A 24,555-nucleotide genomic window follows, 5' to 3' on the forward strand; every position below is an offset into this window, starting at 1 on the left:
ACACATTTTGGTATTGTAACAATATTTAAACGGCAAAATATATATAAAAAAAAAAAAGTTTAAAATTGTTACATTATCAGGTCAGTAGTTTTAAAAATGGTTTGTGAGGTAATGACACTATTTGCTGATGATGCAACAATATATTCCAGTATTCATAAAAATTCATCTGCTTTTGATTAGAAAATTAGGTACTTAGTCATTGTGACAACTTGGTCTTACAGTTGTTGTTGAAGTATAATAAACAAAAAGTATATATTTAGAAGTTTAATATTGGAAGTGAATTTAAAAGATAAAAAATTAAACATGTTAGTTGTTTTAAATTTAGGGTTTTTAAATAAGGTAGAATGACACCTCCCACACCCCACTCCCCCAACAAGGCTATTTTCAACTTATAGTCAGTTTTTTAAGAAATATAGTCATTTGATACATTTCAGTTGGCAGATTTTTAGTTTTGAGGACTTTTTTTTTTTTCAGAAAGGTTTTATCCCTTCCCTCCCCTCCCCCCTCTCACCTCCCCTTCCTTCCTCCTTCCTGTTCCTAATTTTATTTTCAAAATCACTCCTGTTCAAGATCCACATCCACATGACTTGACTTTAGTATGCCTATACAAGATTAGTTCCTACTTTATTATAATTAAAAATTATCAGGAAAATTGACATTAAATTTTTTTATTAGATATTTGATCAGTCATTAAACAGACTTTCATTGCAGTTGGTTGGTGAAGAAATATGTGAAGATATTTTGATGCTTTCAAAGTTTTTTTTGTAAGTCAAACGTTTGTAGTTTTTTGTTATTTTTATAATTATCTGCATTATTTATTTTATTTTTTTGATTTCAAGTACTGCACCTAAACTTTTATATCTTTCTTGGGCTACTAATGATTATAATTTGAATGCAATTGACTCGCTTTCTTTCTACAATGATATGTTACTTCTTTTTGAAAGGTATTGCATTATTATACTTAAAGAAGTAGTTTCATTAGTTGTTGTTTTTTTTATTTGTTTAACCTAATTAAAAAAAATTTTCTGTGCAGTGGTCCTTTATGTATTCTTCGGTTGGAACATGGTGTTTGTGCATCAGGAATGTTAACATCAATTGAATTAACTTGTGAATATATAAAGCATCAACAATTCTCAGAGGTAATTATTTTTAATATATTTATTATTGCTATATTTTAATATATTTATTATATTATATATAGTACTTAATATTATACATTATATTATACAATATATATATATATATATATATATATATATATATATATATATATATATATATATATATATATATATATATATATATATATATATATATATATATATATATTTAAATGTTATTAACCTCCCCAAGGCTGAGAGGGCCACTACAGTTGAGGAGACTTCTTTATTGTGGTTACAACCCTCTCTCAACTTTTTAAGTCAGAAACACAAACCTTGAAGAACAAGGCCGCTGCGTGGAGAAACAAGTTAAGCACGGTACTACTAGGAACATGCTAGGGATCGAACTCAGAATATTGCATTAGTGGTGTAGTGGTAGAAGGCTCGTTTTATAAGTGAGAAGTTCTGAGTTTGATTTTTGATCCCTGCCTCATCCCTGGTAGTACTGTACTCTACTTGTTTCTCTGCTTAGCGACCTTATTCACCAAGGTTCGTGTTTGGAAGAGTTGAGAGAGGGTTGTAACCACAAAAAGCCTCCTCGACTGTAGTGGCTCACTCTAATAAAAAAAAAACAACTTAAGAAACAGCTATTATATATTAAGTATATAATATATTAAGTGAATTAATTGGTTAAAAAAGTTTAACATGATTTTTTAATACTAAATTTTTTTTTACCTAAAGGCTGTAAATTTGTTATCTTCTATGAATTGGGATGTCTCTGGTGAGGAATGCTTTCAATGTTTGTGTTTGATAGCTGAACATTCTTTTACAGATACGTTTAAAGAGTGGGTTAGAGGGGGAGAAGGTACAATTTTTAAAAAATTTTATTATCAGATTGATTAGATTAACTTCGTTAAAACTTTTTTATTCTTTCAATCTTTTTCTTTTATTTATTTACTCATTAAAGTAAGAAATACTAACTACAATAATTAGGTGTTATTATATAATGTTATTGTTTTTTCAATAGCTAAGTAGCAATAAATTTGAATATTAAAATTTATTATTTACATTTATTATCATATATATTATAATATTTATTTATAAGAAGTAGCTACACTAATGTTACTAATTTAAATTTTAAACAATTTTAGATAAACGAATTATGACTGTTTAAAAAAAACATTGATATTAGTTAATTTTAAATAAAATAGTTTTGAAAGAAGTGACATACATTGAAGAAGTTAAATATACAAATCCATCATTAAAATTTAGGACTCCCTGTTGGTTTTTAGATTAGTTGATAATAAAATTAAATACAATTATAATAAAGCTAGTTTATGAGTGTTGCAGTAAATATAAAAGTAAAAAAAAAAAATTATTTGCTGCTGAAAACATTTTTTTTTACCAATATAGTTACCAGTTTACTTATTTTGATTTTGCTTTTTATTGTTACAAATATTTGAATTAAAATTTGTTATACTAAAATTGAACTTTTTAAAAGTGTTGTTTAAAGTTTTCTTCAACGTGTTTATTTTTAAAGGTGTTATTGAAGAGGCACTTGGAAGTTTTTATGCACCAAAACAACCTCTCAATGCTAAAACAATAATCAAATTCAAAGATGATGTCAACCGAATTGCTAGAAAATTTTTTAACATTTTGCTTAGGTATACATTTTTTATTATTAACAATTTTGCAAGTTATTCTTACCACTTATAACAGCGTTTAAGTTTTGATAATTTTTTCTTTATGAAAATGTTCATTGCAATTTATTATGAGCATAATAACTATTTTAAGTATAGTTCTTTTGTTCTCATTATTCATTTTTAGCTATTCAAGGACCAGGGTTCAGGCTAAAAATGAATAACAGATCAATAATAGCGCAGTAATTTTCTTTACTGCTTTTAAAGCAATAGACGTCTTCACATTTCCACTAATTTCATGTGTGCATATTTAATAGTACATATGGCACAGAATCGCATGAAAACATGTAAATACACATATTTTTTTTTTTTTTTTTTTTATGTTAATTCACCTCCCCAAGGCCGAGAAGGCCACTACATACGAGGAGGCTACTTAATTGTGGTTATAACCCTCTCTCAACTCTATAACTCCGAAACACGAACCTTGACGAACAAGGCCGCTGCGCGGAAATATAAATTATAAATTATATATTTATAATTTATATTTCATATAAATATAAAAACATATAAATTAAGATAAAACCTTGGAAGAAACAATTGCTTACTTAAGATTTTTTTTTGTTTTTTCATAAAAAAGACATTGGTTTAGCTCTCAGGGGCATGGTGACACTAAAAAGCCCATGCGGAATTTTTATTAAAAGACCTATATATGCGGGATTTTACCATATATGCTTGCGTATACGAAAAAATATATATATATATACATATATATATAATAACTGACCTTATTCTAATAAATCATTAATACAAACCAACAAGTTGAGATAATACTATTTGTAATTAATAATATTGTTTGTAATACTTCAAAATAAAAAATGGTAACAACACAATGCAGCGTTTTTGTTTTGATTTTCTTAAAACACAACTTTAACGCAAGCATATGCGATTAGTATTTTATTGTTTGAAGAATATCGCCACAAAATTAAAAATCAAAGATTTTAATTTTTTTATTACTATATAATGATATATATTTTATTGAATAATAATATAAATTTTTTAAAATTTTATATAATTTTTTTTCTAAAATAAATATGGAAAATCTTGAAAAATAAGAAATTCTTTTTATTTTATGAGAGAATTCTTTTTAGTTTATACTTTTGTTTAATTCGGTGTTTTAACTTTTTTTAACATTTTCGCATAAACTCACAACAGCTAAAATGCCGTTTTAAAAATGGTGCCGTTATTGACATAGTTTAAACATAAATGTTTTTATAATGTAGTTTCATTTAGCATTTCATCATCCTTTTTTTAATCTGTCTGAGACAAGATATAACGGAGTGATTTCTTTATTTACATACAATAATATAAACTGTATAAAAATAAAAAACTTTATTTAAAAGAAAACTTTATAGAAGTTTATATCTGTTTCGAAACGTTACAAAAATGCAAAACATGAGTTTGATCCTTATTTATATAAAACTTAATTTAAAATTTAACACCAAAGCATTTTTCTTAAATAAATTAAAACGCAATACAATTACTATATAGTAATTGTATTGCATTTTAATTTATTTAAAGAAAATATTTTGTGGTTAAATTAAGTCCAACAATAATAATAGCTATTATTATTGTTGGGTCTGCGGACTTTCTTAAGTTTATTTTGTCAACATTACGATCGTTAAAAACCGTTAATGGGTTCATTATTTTTCTCTTGAAAAAAATATCATAATACGCCTCAATACATCTACTTTGTCTTTAAAGCAATATTATTATTATGCAAAATACTAATATAATTGCAAAATACTAATATAAAGTTGAAGACTTTAAATCAAGTGGTTAATAAAAATTTAATTTGTGCTAACACAAATATTTTAAATGATTGTGGAATTTCTTTAAGATGTAGAAAAAATTAAAATTTGCCAAAAGGCCCATATTTAGATGAAAAAGTGAAAAGCCCATGCGGGAATCCCGCTTAGCCTCTGGGGCCACCACACCTCTGTTAACTCTATATAAGTTTATTTTAACCATTTTAACTCTAAAATATATACTGTTTATATGTTTTTGTTATATAATACTTGTAATCAGGGAGAGAAAAAAAACAAAAAATTTGTACGTTGAGGGTAAAAGCTGTATGTATATATATTGTGTGTGTATATATATATATATATATACATACATACATACATACATACATACATACATACATACATACATATAATTATCATTGTGTATTTTCTCACTCTTTAAAAGCTTTTATTTCTTTCATATATATTCTATAATGCAAACATATGAAGAGTATAAATTTTAGACTTAAAATAGTTAAAATGAACTTATATAAAGTAAAATCGATGTCTTTATTATGAAAAAAAAAAAGAAATCTCATGTAAAAACTGTTTCTTTCAAGAATGCTTTCATAATATATCTGTGTATTTACTTTCTTTTGTGCAATTCTGCGCATAAGGAACCATGACATACTATTAAATATGCGCGCACGAAATTATCGGAACTTTGAAGAGGTTTATTTGCTTAAAATATTTAAGAAAAACACCCTCCTCCTCTCCCATTCCTTTTCCTTCTTCTCTCTTTTAAAGTAAAATCTTTTTTCAAAGTTCTTTAAACTTTAAATAATTTAATTAGCTCATCAATTGTTAATGAAATTGTTTTTGTTGTTGTTTTTGAAATTGTTTTTTAAGTTGAAAAATTACTTTTAAATATTTATTTTTGATTTTTTTTCTTTAACTTTATTTTATTTCTCTGCATGACAAATAGTTATAAAAAAAACTTGCCAACTCTATTTTAATAATTTAGTATTGATTTTCATATTTAAACTCACTTTTATTTTAACCTATTTATTATTTATTTTAACCTCATTAATCTTGGAGATAATTTTTGTTAATTTTCATTTTCATTATTGAGGAAATTTATTTCTTTTTTATATTATTTCTTAGATTTAAACGTTATGAAAAAGCATTTCTATTGGCAGTTGATATTGGCGCAAAAGATTTGTTTATGGTAATTAAATGACTGAATCATTTTTGAATTTTTATTTTAATGTCTTTTTAAGTCAAATACTTTTCTACTCATTTGATGAATCGAGTTTTATAAATTTAATTATCATTTCTACTTCCATGTTTAAAACTTAAATTTTTAGTTTAAAATTTTTTATAAAGGACATTCATTACTGCGCTTTGGATGAAGGAAAGATTGATTTGGCAAATACTTCTAAAAATCGAGCCTTTCTTATACATAATCAAAAGGATAATCAAGGTAAAAAAAACTTGAATGCGTTAGTTATCAGTTCTAAACCATGAATAAAATTAAAAATTAAAAATAGAGTTTATGAGTATATTAGTTGTGTTTATTTTATTACCCACTCTTGTAGTTTAATGAATATCTGATAATAAATGAATGTCTGATGATGAATATTGGATGATATTTTATATTTAGGTCTTACAATAGCCAGCAATTTGATGCCTTATGAAATATATGACAATAATGATAAATTAACAAGAAAACTGGAGGCAGTATATATTACTCCTGCTTTTTCTAAGTATCCTCGAAGAGTTTCAGTGCCACTAAATGAGAATGAAAGTGAAAGTGAGTTTTTTATAATATTTATATTTGTATTCAAAAATAATTACAGAATTAATATATTAATAAAGAAATGCTTTGCTTAGCCAATATGTTGAGGTCATAATCCATACACTTTAACTTGAAACACTTGTTAGTATTACTTGTTAGTAACACATTTACAATTAGTACAAGCAACCACTATTAGAGTCGGAAGTTACTGAAGGAGAAAAGATGAAGTTTATAAAGCAAGATAACATTTATCAGGCGACTTAGAAGATTGCAAAATATATGAATCAGGAAAACAAGATGTTTGATGGAACAAGGATGAGACTTAAATGAATGACGAGTAACACAAGAATGAATTTTAGTAGATGGCATAAGAGGTGCTAGCTCTTTAGAGCAGCGCCTATTATAGTATTTATAAAAAAGAGAAAGAGAAGCAATGTGTTTTTGCACCTTTTCTAAAAGACAAAGGGCATAATTGGAAGATTGCCCCAGGTATGGCAACAGTATTCCATACAAGGATGGATTTGAGATTTATAGAGATAAAGAATAGAATCTGGAGTAAGAAAGTGGCAAGCACGATAAAGAGATGCAACCTTAGCAGATGCTAATTTTACAATTGATTTGGTATATGGTTTCCAAGAAAGATCAGAAGAGAGAGTTGAAGAAGTAAAAGATGAACGGTAGATTACTCTTTTAGTTCATTACCGTTCATAAATATAGGAAGATCTAGATTGTTGCAATAACGATTAGCTGAAAAAAAGTTCTATTTGAGTTCACTAACCACTGAGAACCCTATGCTGTAGCAGAAGTGAAATCCTTTTCAAGCACAAATGCCCCCTCCAACCAATTAGAGTGTTGGCTACTTATCAAGACAAGAATAAATAGTAGTATCATTAGCAAACCATGACACCTTAGATTATTAATGCAAATTAAAAAAAGTATATGGCCAAGGATAGAACCTTGAGGAACCCTTGAAGTTACAAGAAATGAAAAAGAGTGGTGTCTATTGAGGACAACTTTTATACAACAATTGGAAAGGAAAGATTCGTTAATCTTAAAGAAATTACCTGATATACTTTTAGAAAAGAGCTTATGGAGAGAACCAGCATGCCAAACTTTATCAAAGGCTTAAGAAATGTCAAGAGCATTAGCCTTAACCTCTCCACATCTATCTAATGCATGATGAAACCTATTATTACCATTGACAAATTAGCAGTAGAACAAGAAGATCAAAATCCTTATTAATGATCAGAAATTAAGTTATAAGACTCGAGATGAGAAATTAAGCTTTTGGTACAGTAGTTAGACGAGTCAGATCGCTCTTCAGAGTATTTGAAAATAGGAATAATAGATGTTACTTACCAGCGGCTGGAAAACAAGACTCTGATAAGTATAATTTAAAAGGTATTTATACACTTGAGCTGTTGACTAAATATAGTCAACAGCTCCAGAGGACATTTGTGCAAAACTATAGCAGGTATGTTATTCGGACCATAAGTTGTAGAAGAATCTAAGCAGGAAATCACTTTAGATACAGAAGCTGGAGTAATACAAATGTCAAGCAATGGATCAACCTATTTGTTGGCTATATCAGGTAGAATGTGATAAGTGGAATCGAGAGATGAGATTGATGAAAATTTTTTAGCAAACAATTCAGCTTTGTCTTTAGGTGGGCTAACATAATCTGAACTATGTTAGAGAAGTAGAATAACAGATTTGTCTATATTATGGACACTGTTAAAGGTTTTCCAGAAGTCTCAGTAACATAATTTTCGGGATGAAGTACAAGATTTTTTGATCTGAGAATATGCCTTGGCGTTAGACAAATTCTTTTACAATGGTTTCTAGCAATAGTAAACAGACATCTGCTTTCTGAAGAATTGTTTTAGCAATAGATATGGAAGTAATGGTTGCAATTAGAAATTGCAGCAGCACAATGTGAGGAAAACCATGGAGAAGAGTGAGGCTTGGCTTGAAATTGTTGAGAGGGAATAAAAGATTCTATGCCAGCCTGAATTCAAGAAGTTACATAAGAAGCTTATTTGTCAGTAGGATGACAAAATATTTCAACCCAAAGGTCATCACAAAGAAAATCACGGAAAGAGTCACAGTCAACTTCAAGGTAGTTGTAAGAAGTACGATGGGATTCTGATGATGAAGAAGAATGAGATTAGTTTTTTTAAATAGTTTTAGAGAGATTAAACTGTGATCAGAAGCACCTAAAAGTGAATGGAGAAAATGAGCACTGACTAGGATCAGAAACAAAACATAACTCAAGTAGAGAGGGTAAATGATTTGAGAAGGTAAAGAGATTGATATAGGCAAAAGTTGTGTGCCTTAACACCTGCAGAGTCACTGACACTAGAACCAAGCCATTCAGTGTGGTGAGCATTGAAGTTACCAATAACAATGATACTGGCTGAAGTGATATTGGCTGAAGAGAAAGGACTTGGTCAATTTGATCAGAAATAACATCAAAAAGAGTGCAGTCTTGAGATGAAGGAGAGCAATATATAATAAAGAGAAAAGCAATAGAGAGAAGTGGTGCTAAACAAAAGCACATGAAAGAGTAGTCTGTGGATTTAAACCTAGTTTCCCGAAAAATGGGTGAGATTTTACAAATGTAAATGCACAGGATAAGTATATGACTATTGGAGTCTTTACAAATTAAAGATAGAAAAAAAATTACTTCGAAGACCACAAGTATTAGTGAATGATAGATTTAGAGAACTTGGTGACGGTTTTTTGTGTTTTATAGTTTTTGATACTTTAGTCATTTTTTAAATTGGTTAAAGAACTTGACTTAAACCACAGATAGTACTCAGTACACTATCTAATGGTCCAAGCATTTACCTCATTACTATTCATAAATATTCACAAAAAAAAGACAGGAAGATAAGTACTTCGCTACTATACTTTATCTTATTTCAACAGTTGAAATGATATATTAGCAAAACAAAAACAAAAAGTTAACTGAATTTATCTTATATTTAGGTATTTTATAAATTTAAAAAAAAACAAATAAGTTTGTTAAAAAATTTATCAGAGTTTCTTAATATCAACATTAACATTTTTTACTGCATATTTTTGCATTGTTATAACACAAATCAACGAGTTTGTTTCCTACTGTTTTTTTCCTGCCGTTTTTTTCATTTGTTTCTTTTATATATTTTTTTATCATAGGAAAGTATTCTAGTTTTAAAAAACTAAGCACATCTAGTACTTCTTCGAGCACTTCTTCTGGTATTAGCAGTGAGAAATATTTAAGATCTGAAAATGTAAGATATTTTTTAATCTTATTTCAAAAAAATTTTTTAAAAGAAAACAATTTTACAGTTAAATATTTTTTTTTAGGTTTTACTGAAACAAAAGTTATATTTTAATTAAAGAAAAAAAAATCAACATTATTTATGTGGATTGTGTTTTAACAGTGTTATGTTATACCAGAATAATTTGTTAAAAGTTTAAACTTTAAATTCTAAGTTAAATTAGTTACTGGTTAAAAGATCTGTAATGACAGTTCATAATAATTTATGCAATGATAATTCTGTTGTAATAAAGAGCTGGAAGAATGTGTTGTCAAAATTTTTTTGTCACAAATTCATCAAAATTTTAGTTTTAAGTATTTTCAAATTATTTAAATTTTATGCATTTAAAAATATTTTGTAGTTTACATACTCAGCTGGCACACTTAAATCAGTGAAATATTAGAATGTTTGATTTTAAAATGTTATATTGTTGCAAGTTGCATTGCAGGCCTCGGCGGGAGTAAATGAGCGCAAGAGCGGAGAAAAGCTCTCTTAAAACCAACATGGCAAGCCATGCGAGCTGCTCTTCTAAACTGCTTTTTACAAGAGCTTTTTGTTTTTGCACAAGCTATCTGTTTATTTATATAAAAATTGCTTATTAAGTACAAAATTTAGTTTTATGCTAGTTACTAGCATATGTTTGTAACGTTAATGTTACAATAATATACACATAACAAGAGTCATTTATTGCACCGTGAAAAAATTCTTTTGAGGTAAAATTTTTTTAACTTTGCAAAAACCGTGCCTGTTTATTATCCAATGAATTAAATTTTTTTGACTTAGCGTTTTTCATTTTAGTTACAATAATAATTAAAGTTTTGAGAGAAAAAAAAAATACTTTTGCGAGAGCTGTAAGTTGCTCCCATAAACTGTTTTAAGGGAGTGTGGGCAAGAGCATAAGCTAAAGTTCTTGCTTCCCTCCGAGGCCTGCATTGTTTACATTCTACATTGTCCTGCTAGAAAGTATACATTGGTAAAATGTTAGAATGTTGCATTATCGCAGCATTTGTTGCCAACAATTTCATTATTATATATTATAGAGCAGCCGTAGTGCGCTTAGTTGTAAATGCCAACGTTGTTGCCAACGACAATAAACCAACATTTTTAAGTTAGGGCAGCGTTTTGTTTTTGCGTGTTTTGTGTAATGTTGTACTTAATATTTGCTTAATTTTTTATTTTATGTTGATCCAACATTGTACTTTATGTTGATTCAATGTTCTTTAAAATGGTGTGAATCTCTTTTTGGCACTTTGTATTTTAAATATATTTTTAATTCTGAAATAGATAACTTAAGATGAAAGGTTTGTCAAACATAAAGGCGTTTGAACAGCTTCGACTTCTAACAAGAATACATTCGTATTAAGAAAACAGAATTTAACATTGTATACATTATGTTATTTGAAAGAAACAAAAAAATTATAAATTAAATACTACTCTTATAACATTCAATGCTTTCTTGTTCATTGTACATTCTTTTTTAAAAATATTTCTGTTTCTTCTCCTTTACTATTGTTTGATAACATCTTTAATCTCAGTTATATTTGATTTTATGGCAATGTTAAAGTGTGCGGTAGCTTAATATAATAACACAATAACAACACTCAAATTAAGTTGTAAAAAAGATCAATTATAATTCATTAACTTTAAACCATCAACTTTAAATCATCAACTTCAACTCAGAAGTAATTTTATTAGCAATCAACATTGTAAATCGGAAGTAATTTAATTAGAAATCAACATTACAAATCAGAAGTAATTTAAATAGCAGTCAACTATGTAAATCAGTAATTGTAGTTTTAACAAAATAGCTGTTTTGCAAATGATGTAATTTAAAATATTTTTTAAATAAATAAGTGCTTATCAAATAAAGTTTTTTGTTTATGTGTTTGTACCACATTGTATAAAGGTATAGCTTCAGAAGTTTGTTCCACAGCATCAGAAATTCAACACTAAAATAATCTTTTTTATAAAAAGTCTTTTTAGGCCTGTTACCAGGATACTTTTACCAGGTTACTGTAACCAAGTTTTGTTTAAAACTTTTAAAGTGTAAAAAAATAGGATGTATTGAAACATGAATAAAATGTTTTTGTGTTATTGCCTACTTTTTATTGATGAGTAAAAGTAACAGTTTGAATAGTTATTAAGTATTATTAAAGATGAAGGTTTTCTATTTATCTATTAAATTTTTTTTTTTTTATGTTAGTTAAAAATATTTTTATGTATACAAAAATTTCTAAACTCAAATTAAACTCAATTGTTTAGTTATAGAAACAAGACTAACTTATAAAGACTTTTAGTTCAAAACGATGTTTTCTTGTGTTTTTATATCTTTGTTATGTTTGTTTTTGCTGATATTGCTAATATATAAACTTATAGGATTTTTTATAATAAACTCTTTATATATATAAGAAATTTTTTTTATATAAGTTTTTGTTTAGGTTTTATTTTCGGATAATTTCGAGAAAACTCATAGTGATGTCTAACAAAATTTTCATATGTAAAGTTAACCTAATTTACTTAATATTCTGCTGGTAAATATGAAATTATTTGTAAATAATTCAATGCTATTATTTATGAAAATATTATGTATTGTGTATATTTCTGTAATCAATAATAAATAATTTTTTACAATTTATCTATGATTTTTATTCGATAAAACTTCTGTAAATTCTGTTGATACTTTGTTGAATTTAATTATTAGTTACAGGCTATGATTTTTTGACTATCATTTGGATCGGTTATAAATTTTTCTACTGAATTTTTAAATTTTGACTTTGGATTAGTCAAATAATAATTTGCTTCTGGTTAGTCAAGTCAACAACAACTGGTTAGTCAAGTCAACAACTTCTTGTCAAGTTTTAGCTTCTGATTAGTAACAACTTCTGATTAGTAACAACTGACTTGATTATTCTTTTGTTGTTGTGTACTAGTCAGATATTGATCACAGTGATTTGAAATAATCTGTTTTTGACATCCTTGTATAGTTTTGACTTTTTATTTCTAAAATAATATCACTTATCTAAGTAGTAAAATTTATATTTGCAGAAAATTTGATTGAACAATTTTGCAAATGTTTGACCAAATATTTGATGTTACAAGTAATTTTGGTTTATTCAGTAATGTGCTACATATTTAACATGACCAATGTGTAAAGAAAAAATTTTACATGCATTAGGTTTTGTTACAAGTTTAAAGATATTGCAAAGTAACTTGAAAAAAATTTCTTTGCTAAGTTTGAATGGCATTCATTAATTTGAGTTAACGTTCATTGGTGTGAGTTGATAGAATCTTTGACTGAATTTTTAAATTCAAATAGTTTAATATAGAATAGAAAATGTCAGCCTTTTTGTCTGACTTTTTTAGAACTACCTTTAACTACTGCAATATGTTATGCAATATGGAGTAGAGAATTGACCAGCCCCAATAACAATGTGTCTTAAATTGATCCAAATCTCCACTACACTTCATTAGTAAATTGAGTAAAATACTAATAACTTACAAAATTTATAGTTATGGAAAATGTTTCAATGACCTTGGAAAAATTTGTCATTTCATATAACTGATTGTTTTCATTTAACTTAACTGGTTATTAATTATTATAAATGCGAATGGAGTGAGTTTAAATTTTTATGTTGTTTTTTTTCTCCTTACAAACTTTTTACTGTTGTTAAACTTAAATTATCTTATATAAATTTATATTATCTTATATAAACTTATATTATCTTGAAAATTTTGTGCTAAATTAATATGATAATGACGACAATGATGATGATGATGATGATGATGATGATGATGATGATGATGATGATGATGATGATGATGATGATGATGATGATGATGATGATGATGATGATGATGATGATGATGATGATGATGATGATGATGATGATGATGATGATGATGATGATGATGATGATTATGATGATGATTATGATGATGCTGACCAGGATGATGATGATAAAATTTGAAAATATTTTTTTTTAATAAATGTTGTTTTATTATTTTATATTTTAGTCACAAATAAAAGTATAGCAACATTAATATGTGGTTATATCGCAATTCTTTATCACGAATTGTGCAACAGATTTCAAGGAATATCACTTTTAATAGGTTAAATAAACAATTTGCAACAAACTCAATTTCGTTGTGCGAAAAAACTGAAATTCAAGATGCATCAAAATATCTCACTTCGATACTCTCTGAGTATAAAACAGGATGTTTTTTTGCTGGCATAAGTCAATACTGTGAAGAGGAAGATCATGATAATGTCGTAATGCTGCATTTTTCCTCAGATATTTTTATTAATCCAGAGGTTACTATGAGTAAGCCTAATTCATTAATGAATTGTTTGATGTTATATAATGATGTTGATGCTTTTATGAAAAATATGAAGATTTTATCAATGCTGCCAGTTTATGTTGGAGAAGTTGATGCAATTGAACAGTCTCAATGGAGTTTTGGATTCACACTTTTTCCCTTTAGCATTTTTTCTAACAATATGTTTTGTTGTCTTTTGCATGAAAGTGGACTTGTTGTAAATGTTGATGGTAAAAGTTGTACATATGATATTGAAGACATTGATTATATTGGTTTAAGTGTATCAAAATCACCCTTTAATCATAGGGAAATTTTTGTTGCTTTGAAAAATGACAAAAAAGTCCCATTAATAAGTGTTCAAAAAAGTCATGTTGCTTGTGATTTAGAACAGTTAACATTAGAAACAGAGTGGATGATCAAAGCTAGTGCTCTGCTTTGTTTAAACTTAACTAAGAAGGGTAATAGTCGGGTACATCTAAGACTCTCTCCATTTCTCCAACCTGAAAATAATGAGTTTGTTGCCAAACGTCAAAAACTTTGGAATGCATTGATTCAGCGACGCACATGGGAGAAAGAATTCTGATATGAGAAGTGCTACATCTTAGTAGGGATGTTTTTAATTATCAAGTATGCTGTATATTTCCATAAAATATGGTGTGTATCTCCATAAATATAGTTTTTTTTAATAGTCTTATTTTTTAAGTATCTTACATCTCCATACAATTTTATTTTCATAAGATATAAAAGATATGTACAAAAACTATAAATTAAAATATATATAGTAATTTCTTTTTTGAAATTGTTTTAAATTTTTTTTATATTTTATATAAGTTTAAGTTTACGCATTTTTTTTTTTTTTTTTGTTATGATATGTAATGATATAATTATGATTTTTTTATTCCAAATTGTTTAATGAACTTATTAAGCATTTTTTAATTATTTAAACATTTTTGTAGTTAAAATAATATTTATATTTATGATTATTCAGCAGTTTGCTGAAATTTGATGTATTTGTTTACACAAAATTGAATACAGCTGTTTACAAATAATATGCATCTATGTTTAAATGCAGTTTACAAATACTATGTATGTATGTATAAATGCAATTGTTTACAAATATTATGCAGTAGGAAATACAAATACTTGGTCTTCAAAAAATAAAAAAAAGTTTTAGTAATACATAATAAAATATTACCTAACTTAAAACTTTTTGTTATACTTTATGTTGATGTTTTTGTATATATAAATATATATATATAAATATATCTATATCTATATATATCTATATCTATATATCTATATCTATATATATATATCTATATATATATATATATATATATATATATATATATATATATATATATATATATATATATATATATATATATATATATATATATATATATCTATATTCCTATTTTGAAAATCTTAAACTTGTTTGTGGTAAAAAATGACTCTTATTTACTCAATTAAATTTAATGCTCAAAACCATTATATATATATATATATATATATATATATATATATATATATATATATATATATATATATATATATATATATATATATATATATATATATTAGGTGTTACAGGTACAGATCCAGCATTTTTTGGTGTTTGGGATAGCTAACTACCAGACATGGAGCAAACTCCAAACATTTGTATGTTTATACTTATGTCAAATAATGATACTTTGCAAAAAATTGCAATGATTGGAGTCTGGGAACAAAAAAACTTTTTCATTTCATTTCTCCCCAACCCACCCACACTCCCCCCCCCCCCCCCTACTCTCCAAGAACGACCATATAAAGTTCTCCCCCCCCCCCCTTCCATTTGAGGGGGTTACAAAAGGTCATAATTTTTGAATGCTGAGTGATAATACTATGAAACTTTAAATTTATCAATAAATATAAGTCTAGTTAAAAATAGTACAAAAAATTTTTTTATCAACTTGTTGCCTCTCGTGTTTGTTTGTTTGTTTTTTTAATTATTTTTTTTTGGGGGGGGGGGGGCAGAAATGAAAGGAGTTTTTTTGTTCCCAGCCTCCAATCATTGCAACTTTTTGCAAACCATCATTATTTGACATAAGTATAAACATACAAATGGAAGGTTAGCTATCTCACCAAAAAATGCTGGATCTGTCACTGGTGCCTTAAACCTCCCTTTAGATACAAAATCACAACTCAGTGTTTTTCATACACTGCGATTATCTTTTGTGATTAATTATATTAAGCTCAATTGTCCAATATTTAGTACATGGTTAATTCCATTTTTTGTTTAAAAGCTCCCTAATATTATTTATATGTGTGTGTATGTAACAATATGTAGTATATATTATAATATACCATTTTGTAAAAATTTATATTTGTATGTATTATATGCCCATTTGCAAAACGCACTAGGTCCAAGTAAACTGATTTTGAAAAATCAAAAAAAAACTAATCTACTCTAAGTTGCACATCAACACAAAATAATATTTTCTTTGTTCATTTTTAGGACCAAAAATTTTTTAATTGGTCTAATATTTAAATAGATGATAGATTTCAGAATGCAAAAATAGGCTTAACTCAAAATTTTTATTTTTGTGACTTTTGCAGCATTTTGCAGATGAGCTCCTCATATATGGTAATTTAATATAATTCATAATTAATTTAATATATAAAATTTTAGTACTGACTTATTTTTATTAATTCAAAATGAATTTTTAAATTCAAAATGTTTTAATTGACAATCTATACGATTTGTACCAAAAAACATGATTTTGGTTAATTATCAATGAATAAATGATGTTTGTTACCTTTAATCTTAAACATTTAAAAAGCACAAATGCTGCAATGGTATTTTTCGAGTTGTTTCCTTTATATTAAAATTTCATTTATATATTTGTATGAGAACTTCTTATTCTCTACATTTTTATATTCTACGTTGTTATAAATGCTAATTTCACAAAATTGTAGGCGGTTTCTAGAGAATGTAGTTTTTGAAAATTTTATCAATATATCTTTTTTTTATTTTTTATTAAATTTTTGAGAAACTCTATTCTTATTGTGCATCCATTTTAATAAAATTATCACAAATATTTCCTTAAACCTTCTTACTCAACACCAGCACATTTTAAACAGTGACAAATCCAGGGGGGGAGGAAGAAGGGAGGGAGGAAGCGAAGGGGATGCATTTCCCCTTCCCCCTCCTTTCCCAACCAGAATCTGTAAGCCCTAAAAATATTTTAGAAATTGAGGACCTTTTTTTTTGTTTTTTTTTTTAGGAGATGAAAATATGGTACCAAATATTTCAACATCCTCATCTGACCAAAAATTCCTGGATCTGTCACTGCTTTTAAACTTTTGATAAAAATAATTCTGGAATAATTTATTAAGCTCTGATAAAGTAAAAATAAAATTATATATGAAATGTTTATTTGATTTGTTTGATTTTCTTGTCATTTTTAACTTATTTTTAGATTCAGTGTAAATGGAAACATTAAATAAATGTTTGCTGTCTTTAAAAAAAGCATCTTGTGACAGTGAAAAGTTAGCTATACTTCATGTAATAGCTAAGGTTGCTCCAAATCTCCAATTAGACCTTTCATATGTAAATAACTTATTCGATGCAATTTCTGCAGAATTTATCTTGCGACTTCTAAAAAGCAACGAAAGTGAAGACTCTCAAAGGTATATTTGCATTGCAGTACGCATTTGCTCAATACTTTTTCAAAACAATTGTCATTTAGTTAATTCAAATGCTTCCATTTTATTTGCCATTTTTAACATTGTACATCAGTTGAAAAATGAAGTGCTCTCTGAAACTTTAGAACTGCTACTTTCTATATCAAATATTCCAGAATGTTCCAAGTTGCTTGTCGATGCTGAATGTTTCACTTATTTAGGAAAGTTTGTTAAAGAGGATAAGGAGAGTAGTTTAGTTATGTCATTGTTTGGTAAAGTTCTTAAAGCCACTAGTAATTTTCCTGATGATGCTGATATGTTTATGTGTGAGCTTACTGCATTGTTCGCTTTTAGTCAAGACTTGAAAAAGTTCTATTATATGCATGTTCTTGATGAATTTGTTCAATATCTAGATCATTTTGAGCTTGACTACAAAAAAAGACCATTTATAGTTTTTGAAGACTTTATAAAGGGTTGCAGAGAAATACTTCAATCTCGTGTCAAAGAAGAGTTTAAAAAAAATACTCTCAGCTTGTTATTAAATTTTACAAATGCATTTGGGGCAGAGTTTTTGTTTGATTCTCGTAATAATTGTGATGAAAAGTTCGTTGCTTTAGTACTGACAGTGACAGCCTTAGAATTAAATTTTACTAACAATCAGTCTTTTAATGTTGTAAATAAAAACATTACAATAGCTTGCCAACTTACCCACAATTTGCTCTTAGCTATATTTAGTGATTGCTTTGAAAACAGTCAATTTGCTTCTAATGTTGGATTCATAAAAAATTTATTATGTTCGTTGAATAATGTAATATCTGCAGTTTTCTTTTATCTCAAACAAATCAAACTTGAAGATATAGATAGTGCCCAGTGTTCTACAATGCAGGCAGCATCTTCACTTATTTGTATTTGGGCAACAGAAGACACTAATAATTTACGCAGTGATTTGGTAGAGACTCAACCAATCATTTTTGAAGTAGTAAAAATCTGTTTTAAAGGTGAGTTATTGAATTACTTTGATAATTAATAACATTAAATAAATAATATAAAATAGTAAAATATAATATAGATATAAATATAAATATAATAAAAAAAAATAGTTATTCAATTTAAATAGTAATTAAAATAATTTATTTTTTTATGGTAACAAAAAGTTAATAAAGCTAATACTCCTGCAGGGTTTTTAAAAATTTCTCTTTTTAATTATATATAGCCTAGACACTAGTAATATATTATCTAGAGTAATAATCGCTAGGTGGAAATAGTTTTCTTGTGACATGTGCAATGATGTGCTTTGCACATTGCACTGTGGTCTTTATTTTGTGAAAAAGTTTTGTAAGTTTCTTTTTTTTTTTAATTTTTGTTAAAAAAATAAATAATATATATAAATAAATAAATAATAAACAATATAATGTAATATAAAAATATTTCCAACAATTTTTAAATATTATTTTGATGTTGAAAAAAGGTTGGTGGGTACACCATTTAAACATTTTTACCATTTTACATTTTAATTTTTTTCATTAGGGTAAAATGGTTGCCATAATTTTTTTAAAGGATTAAAAATTTTGTGTATATATATATATATATATATATATATATATATATATATATATATATATATATATATATATATATATACACAGTATTAGACAAAACATTTGCAACCAATATCGAACAATGCTAAAAAGTGTTCCTAATTTTACATATCTTAAAAACGAAACGAACTATACTACAACAGCAAACAGTTCAGGAGTCTGGAGTCATAGCATGCCATGACATGAGCAATCAGCTGACAGGTGACAGCACACAGGCAGAATTTTGTTGACAAGTGCCATATTGCAGCGGACAAAGCAAGTGCAACTTTTTTGGTTTGTTTCATTTTCTTAAGTCTGGTCCGTGTCAACGTCACGGAAGTTTTTTAATAGTTAAAGGAAGTATCCAGAAGTTTCCAAAAGTTTCCAGAAGCATGCAGAAGCTTCGAGAAGTTTCCAGAAGAAGCATCTGGAAGCATTTAGGAGCATCCAGAAATATCCAGAAACATTCAGAAGCATCCAGGCGCATCCAGAAGCTTCCAGAAGCATCTAGAATCTTCTAGAACAGGTTCACACAGGTTCATTTTACTATATAAGAGACATGTAAATCGACATGTAATTCAGTCAGTATATGGAAGTCAATCAGTCAGTATTATCAAGACAGTTTATCGAAGTGAGTTTTATCAAAGTGTTTTACCAAAGAACATCAATGCAAGAAGTGAAATACAACAAGTGTTTCATTACATCAATACAGTCCACATCCAACCAAGACGTTGTGTTCCACTGAGCGTTATTGTATCATCACAAGGTAAATGTAACACGGTAAGCCTTGAGAAGCGTGATTATTTATTTTTATTATTTTTATGACTTCAAGTCAAAAATGGCTCCCGACAGTCTTGGATTGGAACTAAGAAAGAAAATTATTGACAATTACGTAAGTGGAATGTCACAAAAAAGTATTTGTGATAAATATCGCGTGAAAAAATGGACCGTATCAAGACTATGTTCCAAATATCGTTCTACGGGGAAGTTGGCAGCAGATAACAAAGGTGGAAGACCGCGTTCCACCACTTCTAGAGAGGGTGCTATGATCGTCAGATCCGTCAAGAAGGATCCCTGGATATCATCAGTCGAGATACAAAAGCAATTAGAGCTGCCTGTATCGGGCCGAACTATCAGACGACGTGCTGTTGAAGCCGGATTGTTTTCTCGACGCCCTGCAAAGAAACCACTGATTTCACTAAAAAACCAGAAGAAAAGACTCCTGTTTGCTACATCTCATATTGACTGGAATGTGCAGAAATGGCGAACTGTCCTGTTCAGTGATGAATCAAAGTTCAACATCAGTGGGAGCAATTGCATTTGCCGTGTACGTCGACCGGCCGGAAAACGCCTCGATTTACGTTACTGCCATAAGACCGTGAAGCATGGTGGAGGCAATGTAATGGTCTGGGGGTGTTTTTCTGCTAACGGTCTAGGTCCAATGCATCGAAACGATGGAATAATGGTCCGTTTCATGTATAAAAATATCCTGAAAGATGTTATGTTACCTCATGCTGAATGGAATATGCCAATAAAATGGGTTTTTCAGCAAGACAACGATCCGAAACACACTGCAAAAGTAGTCAAGCAGTGGTTTCAAGACAACCACCTATCGGTGACGGATTGGCCGCCTCAGTCTCCGGATCTCAATCCTATCGAGAACCTGTGGAAGATCGTCAACCGCAGAATTAATCGTGAAGGTGTTTGTAATAAGGATTAACTGTTTGAACAAAACCAAACGGCCAGGGCAGCAATTCTACAAAGTTTCATTGATCACCTGATTGAATCTATGCCTCGAAGATTCAAGGCTGTGATCGACAACAATGGATTTGCCACGAATTATTAATAGCGAAATACAGATCGGTCAACATTTTGTAGAGTTGCACTTGTTTCGTCCAGAAGGAAGTCAATTTTTTTTTAATACTTTTGATTAACTTATTAATTTTCTTGTACAAATAATGAACTTTGTGATGAATAAAACTTGAAGAACTTTGTCTCTAAACAGTTACATAGTTGTTTCTCTAAATTGAAAAAAAAAAATATATATATATATATATATATATATATATATATATATATATATATATATATACATACATATATATATATATATATATATATATATATATATATATATATATATATATATATATATATATATATATATATATATATATATATATATATACATATATATATATACATATATATATACATATATATATATATATTCATATATATATATATATATATATATACACACACGCACATACACACTATTTTATAAAATAATGCTTTATAAGAAATTATGCCCCTCCTCCCCACATCCTCAATGTGTTCAGCGTGGGCACGCGTCGTCTGGAGAACGTCCGCAGACATCCAACGGTCGTCCCCCGGTCGACGCAAGCCTACTGGGTTCTGTATAAAAAAATAATATTAGATTTTAATAATTAGCTTGTTGAAAGTATTATCAGGGGTTGCTCAGATTCTTAAAAATTTGATCAATAATTAATAATATTTATCAAAACTAGGTCAACCTGAGTCTCAAAAGACATGAAATTATGTAAAACTTAAAAAATAATAATTTTTTATTAAAAACGTTTTTAACAAATAATAATTTAAAACCCTTTCAAAAACTTATTTTTATTATATAATTATATTTTTTACGTCAAAAAAATAATTATTTTATAAAATATCTAATAATAAATAAATAAAAGATAATTTTATATTAAACTATAAAATGTATAAAAAGCAACAGCTTATCAATTAGGCTCTTTCAGGTCTAATTAATAAGCTGTTTAAGCATTGTTGCATCAAGGTTGATGGGGTTGACTTTTGGAGTTATTTTAGCTCTCACATCTTTATTATCAGTTCAATGTATTTTGCCACTAGGGCCTACCTGTATATCAACATACTTGTATGGTTTCTGTGAGAAAAAGCATGCCATGCTGAATGTTAAACTTCTGGCATAACAATTTTTACTAGTTCGATTCTTGAAGTTACAGACAACAAAGCTGTCGTCTGAAACATCAAGAACTGTTTTTTTGTGGGAATATAAATTCAAAAAAGTGTTTTAATTTATATTCCCACAAAAAAACTGAAGGTTTTTTAAGTTCTCACCTTTCACCTCATGTTTTGAGATCCAAACCTTTTCAAAGTCTTTTGGGTATATTTCCATTTCTAGGAGAAGAGAACATTCTAATCAGTTTTATTTTAACTTCTTTAAAATTAAACTGATTAGGATGAATTTTTAATTTTACATCTTTTAGAGTAATAAGAGGACCTCTGAAATCAACTTCTTTAAAGGATTAATTTTCAGAGCAGTTTTGTTTTTTTATAGTTTTCTTACATTACCTCTTTATTTGTTGTATCTCGGAATCTCTCCATCAAGAGTTGTTATAAAGTGTCACATAGGAAGCTCATTTGTATTGAGTGAACAAACCAATCAGCTCAGGTTTCTTTGTAATTTTAGCCAATTGATTGCTCTATTAACCATCCTGCGTTAATGTTAATAGAATGACCATCACCACCACCACCAAATCAAGTTACTATTATAATGTGGGGGGCAACTAAGTTACTATTATAATGTGTGACAAAATTAATACCAAAAATAATTATGAGAAATAAAACCCTAAACTTAAAGAATTTATAATAATCTCATAAATATATGTTCATCACAAGTATTTCAGAACAGAATTTAAATTGTTTTCTATGACACTAAGCAACTAAAAATCTGTAACATTTCAATGTCAATCATTTCAGTTTCCCTCTGACTCTGTCTCGAATGCAGTTTGCAGCCACTAGAACAAGTTTCGAATAACTGGCATCTCTCTGTCCTGCTTATTAGCAGATGGCATCGTGTCGTCATCATCATCACCCCGCCTCCCAAACTCTTCATCCCCCTCCCAAACTCCTCACCCCCCTCCCATCCTCCATACGCATCTGTACGCTAGTTACTTAACTTGGGACACCCTCCTCCCTCCCTCCCCCTCGGTGCATACGTAATATATAGATGGTCCTCTTCCTAGTAGCTAAACTATTTTTAGTTTTTTTTTTTTTTAATTTTAAGTTTGAAGCAAAGTAGTGGTAAATTAGTAGATAGTAAAGTAGTCTTTATTAATCAAATCAAGGTGCACAAGTCACCTGTCTTGATTAAGATTATAGATTTAATTTTTAATAGCTTTGTGTAGCTGTTTTATGTAAGACAGGAGAATTATATGCTAAATGCAAATAAAAGTCTGTTTAATATATGTAGATTTTTCTTGCTTGCACTTACGGTAGTTAGCTTTTTTTTTTTAATGTTGTTTTTTTGTTTACTTTATTGGTGTATTTTGTAGGTTTAACAGTGGAAAATATGGAAGGAGCAAAGTTAGTCGATTTGTTTGTGTTATATATATTGCAAAATATTCAAAACACGAAACTAAAACTTTTCCAAAGAAAATACTTTATCTTTGTTGTTGATTATTTGCAGCACATGCTTTCTGGGGATATTTTTAATCTGCAATCTATTGAATTTTCTCTCCATCTATTGAACGTATACACTTTAGTTTTTCCAAAACTATTAGCAAAATATAAAGATTTTAATTGTTTCTATCAATTGTTGTTATTACTCTTAAACAAAGAGCAGTTTCTCCTGTTCAGTGAACTATCGTATTGTTCAAAAGTTGAAGCAGTTTCGATTGCAATTTTTGTGTTGGGTTTACTTGACGACAAAAATGAGTTTTTAGAGAAGATTTATAAGCTAGCGTTCGATATTTTGTGCTTAAAAAATAAAAAAATCGTAGATAACTGGATTATATTACTTCAGCGTTTAATAGAGTTCTCTCCAAAATGCTCGATGCTGAAGGTGCTTATGTGTTCTCACCGAGATCTATTGTCAGAAAAGTTAAATGGCGTTGCAAATGCTGAAGATGTTTTGGCTTCTCTTGAAGATTTCTGCTCATAAAAAGTACTGCGATGCTTCTTAGGATGTGAATGAAAAGTTTGGTATTCAAAGCAGGTAGACCATAGTTGCATTGTATGAAATCAAATCAAAAAGTCTCGTATAAAAAATTAGTGATATATATTATCGTCGTTATAGTGGCAATATATTTGTTATCGCAACAATAAAGCTTTTATCGCAACAATATAGTTGTTATCGCAACAATATAATTGTTATAGTGACAATAAAGTCCTGCAGCCTTTTTTCAAAATGTTTAAGTTTGAATTTTTTTTCAACTTAAGACGTTTTGAGAAAAAGCTGTAGAGTTGTTAGAATAATAATAGATATTTTTTAAAATCTAAAATTGCGATACAGTTATTAAAAAATATTTTTATTTCTATAGATAATCGAAAAGCTCAATAACGCACCCAATTAATCCAAATAATG

The 24,555-nt window shown here is 28.1% G+C and overlaps 2 protein-coding genes across 4 annotated transcripts in view; both read left to right on the forward strand.

Moving 5' to 3' along the window:
* Window positions 1-12,260, forward strand: part of LOC136071853 (WD repeat-containing and planar cell polarity effector protein fritz homolog) — a 50,428-nt gene extending 38,168 nt beyond the window's left edge. For 2 of the 3 annotated variants that reach the window (XM_065797353.1, XM_065797354.1), the window contains exons 17-26: window positions 676-764; window positions 840-944; window positions 1,034-1,139; window positions 1,842-1,965; window positions 2,641-2,764; window positions 5,689-5,752; window positions 5,911-6,007; window positions 6,188-6,337; window positions 9,503-9,597; window positions 12,066-12,260. In XM_065797353.1, coding sequence (XP_065653425.1) covers window positions 676-764; window positions 840-944; window positions 1,034-1,139; window positions 1,842-1,965; window positions 2,641-2,764; window positions 5,689-5,752; window positions 5,911-6,007; window positions 6,188-6,337; window positions 9,503-9,597; window positions 12,066-12,110 — 999 coding nt within the window. In that variant the 3' untranslated portion in view covers window positions 12,111-12,260. Of the gene's footprint in view, window positions 1-675; window positions 765-839; window positions 945-1,033; window positions 1,140-1,841; window positions 1,966-2,640; window positions 2,765-5,688; window positions 5,753-5,910; window positions 6,008-6,187; window positions 6,338-9,502; window positions 9,598-9,673; window positions 11,497-12,065 lie in introns of those variants that run through there. The other variant, XM_065797355.1, reaches the window with a different exon arrangement.
* A 1,378-nt stretch (window positions 12,261-13,638) lies between these two features.
* On the forward strand, window positions 13,639-24,443 carry LOC136071854 (neurochondrin-like). Its single transcript, XM_065797356.1, has 3 exons — window positions 13,639-14,598; window positions 17,406-18,608; window positions 23,525-24,443. The coding sequence occupies exons 2-3, from the start codon at window positions 17,417-17,419 to the stop codon at window positions 24,130-24,132; spliced, it is 1,800 nt and encodes a 599-aa protein (XP_065653428.1). The 5' UTR covers window positions 13,639-14,598; window positions 17,406-17,416; the 3' UTR covers window positions 24,133-24,443.
* The last annotated feature ends 112 nt before the right edge of the window (window positions 24,444-24,555 follow it).

The sequence above is a fragment of the Hydra vulgaris genome, chromosome 05 (assembly GCF_038396675.1).
Source record: "Hydra vulgaris chromosome 05, alternate assembly HydraT2T_AEP".
Classification (NCBI taxonomy): domain Eukaryota; kingdom Metazoa; phylum Cnidaria; class Hydrozoa; order Anthoathecata; family Hydridae; genus Hydra; species Hydra vulgaris.

Excerpts from the sequence above, each read along its gene's own strand:
- LOC136071854 (XM_065797356.1), top strand. The coding sequence starts at position 17,417 with ATGGAAACATTAAATAAATGTTTGCTGTCTTTAAAAAAAGCATCTTGT. Across the intron at positions 18,609-23,524 it reads AGTAAAAATCTGTTTTAAAG|GTTTAACAGTGGAAAATATG; the intron begins GTGAGTTATTGA and ends TGTATTTTGTAG.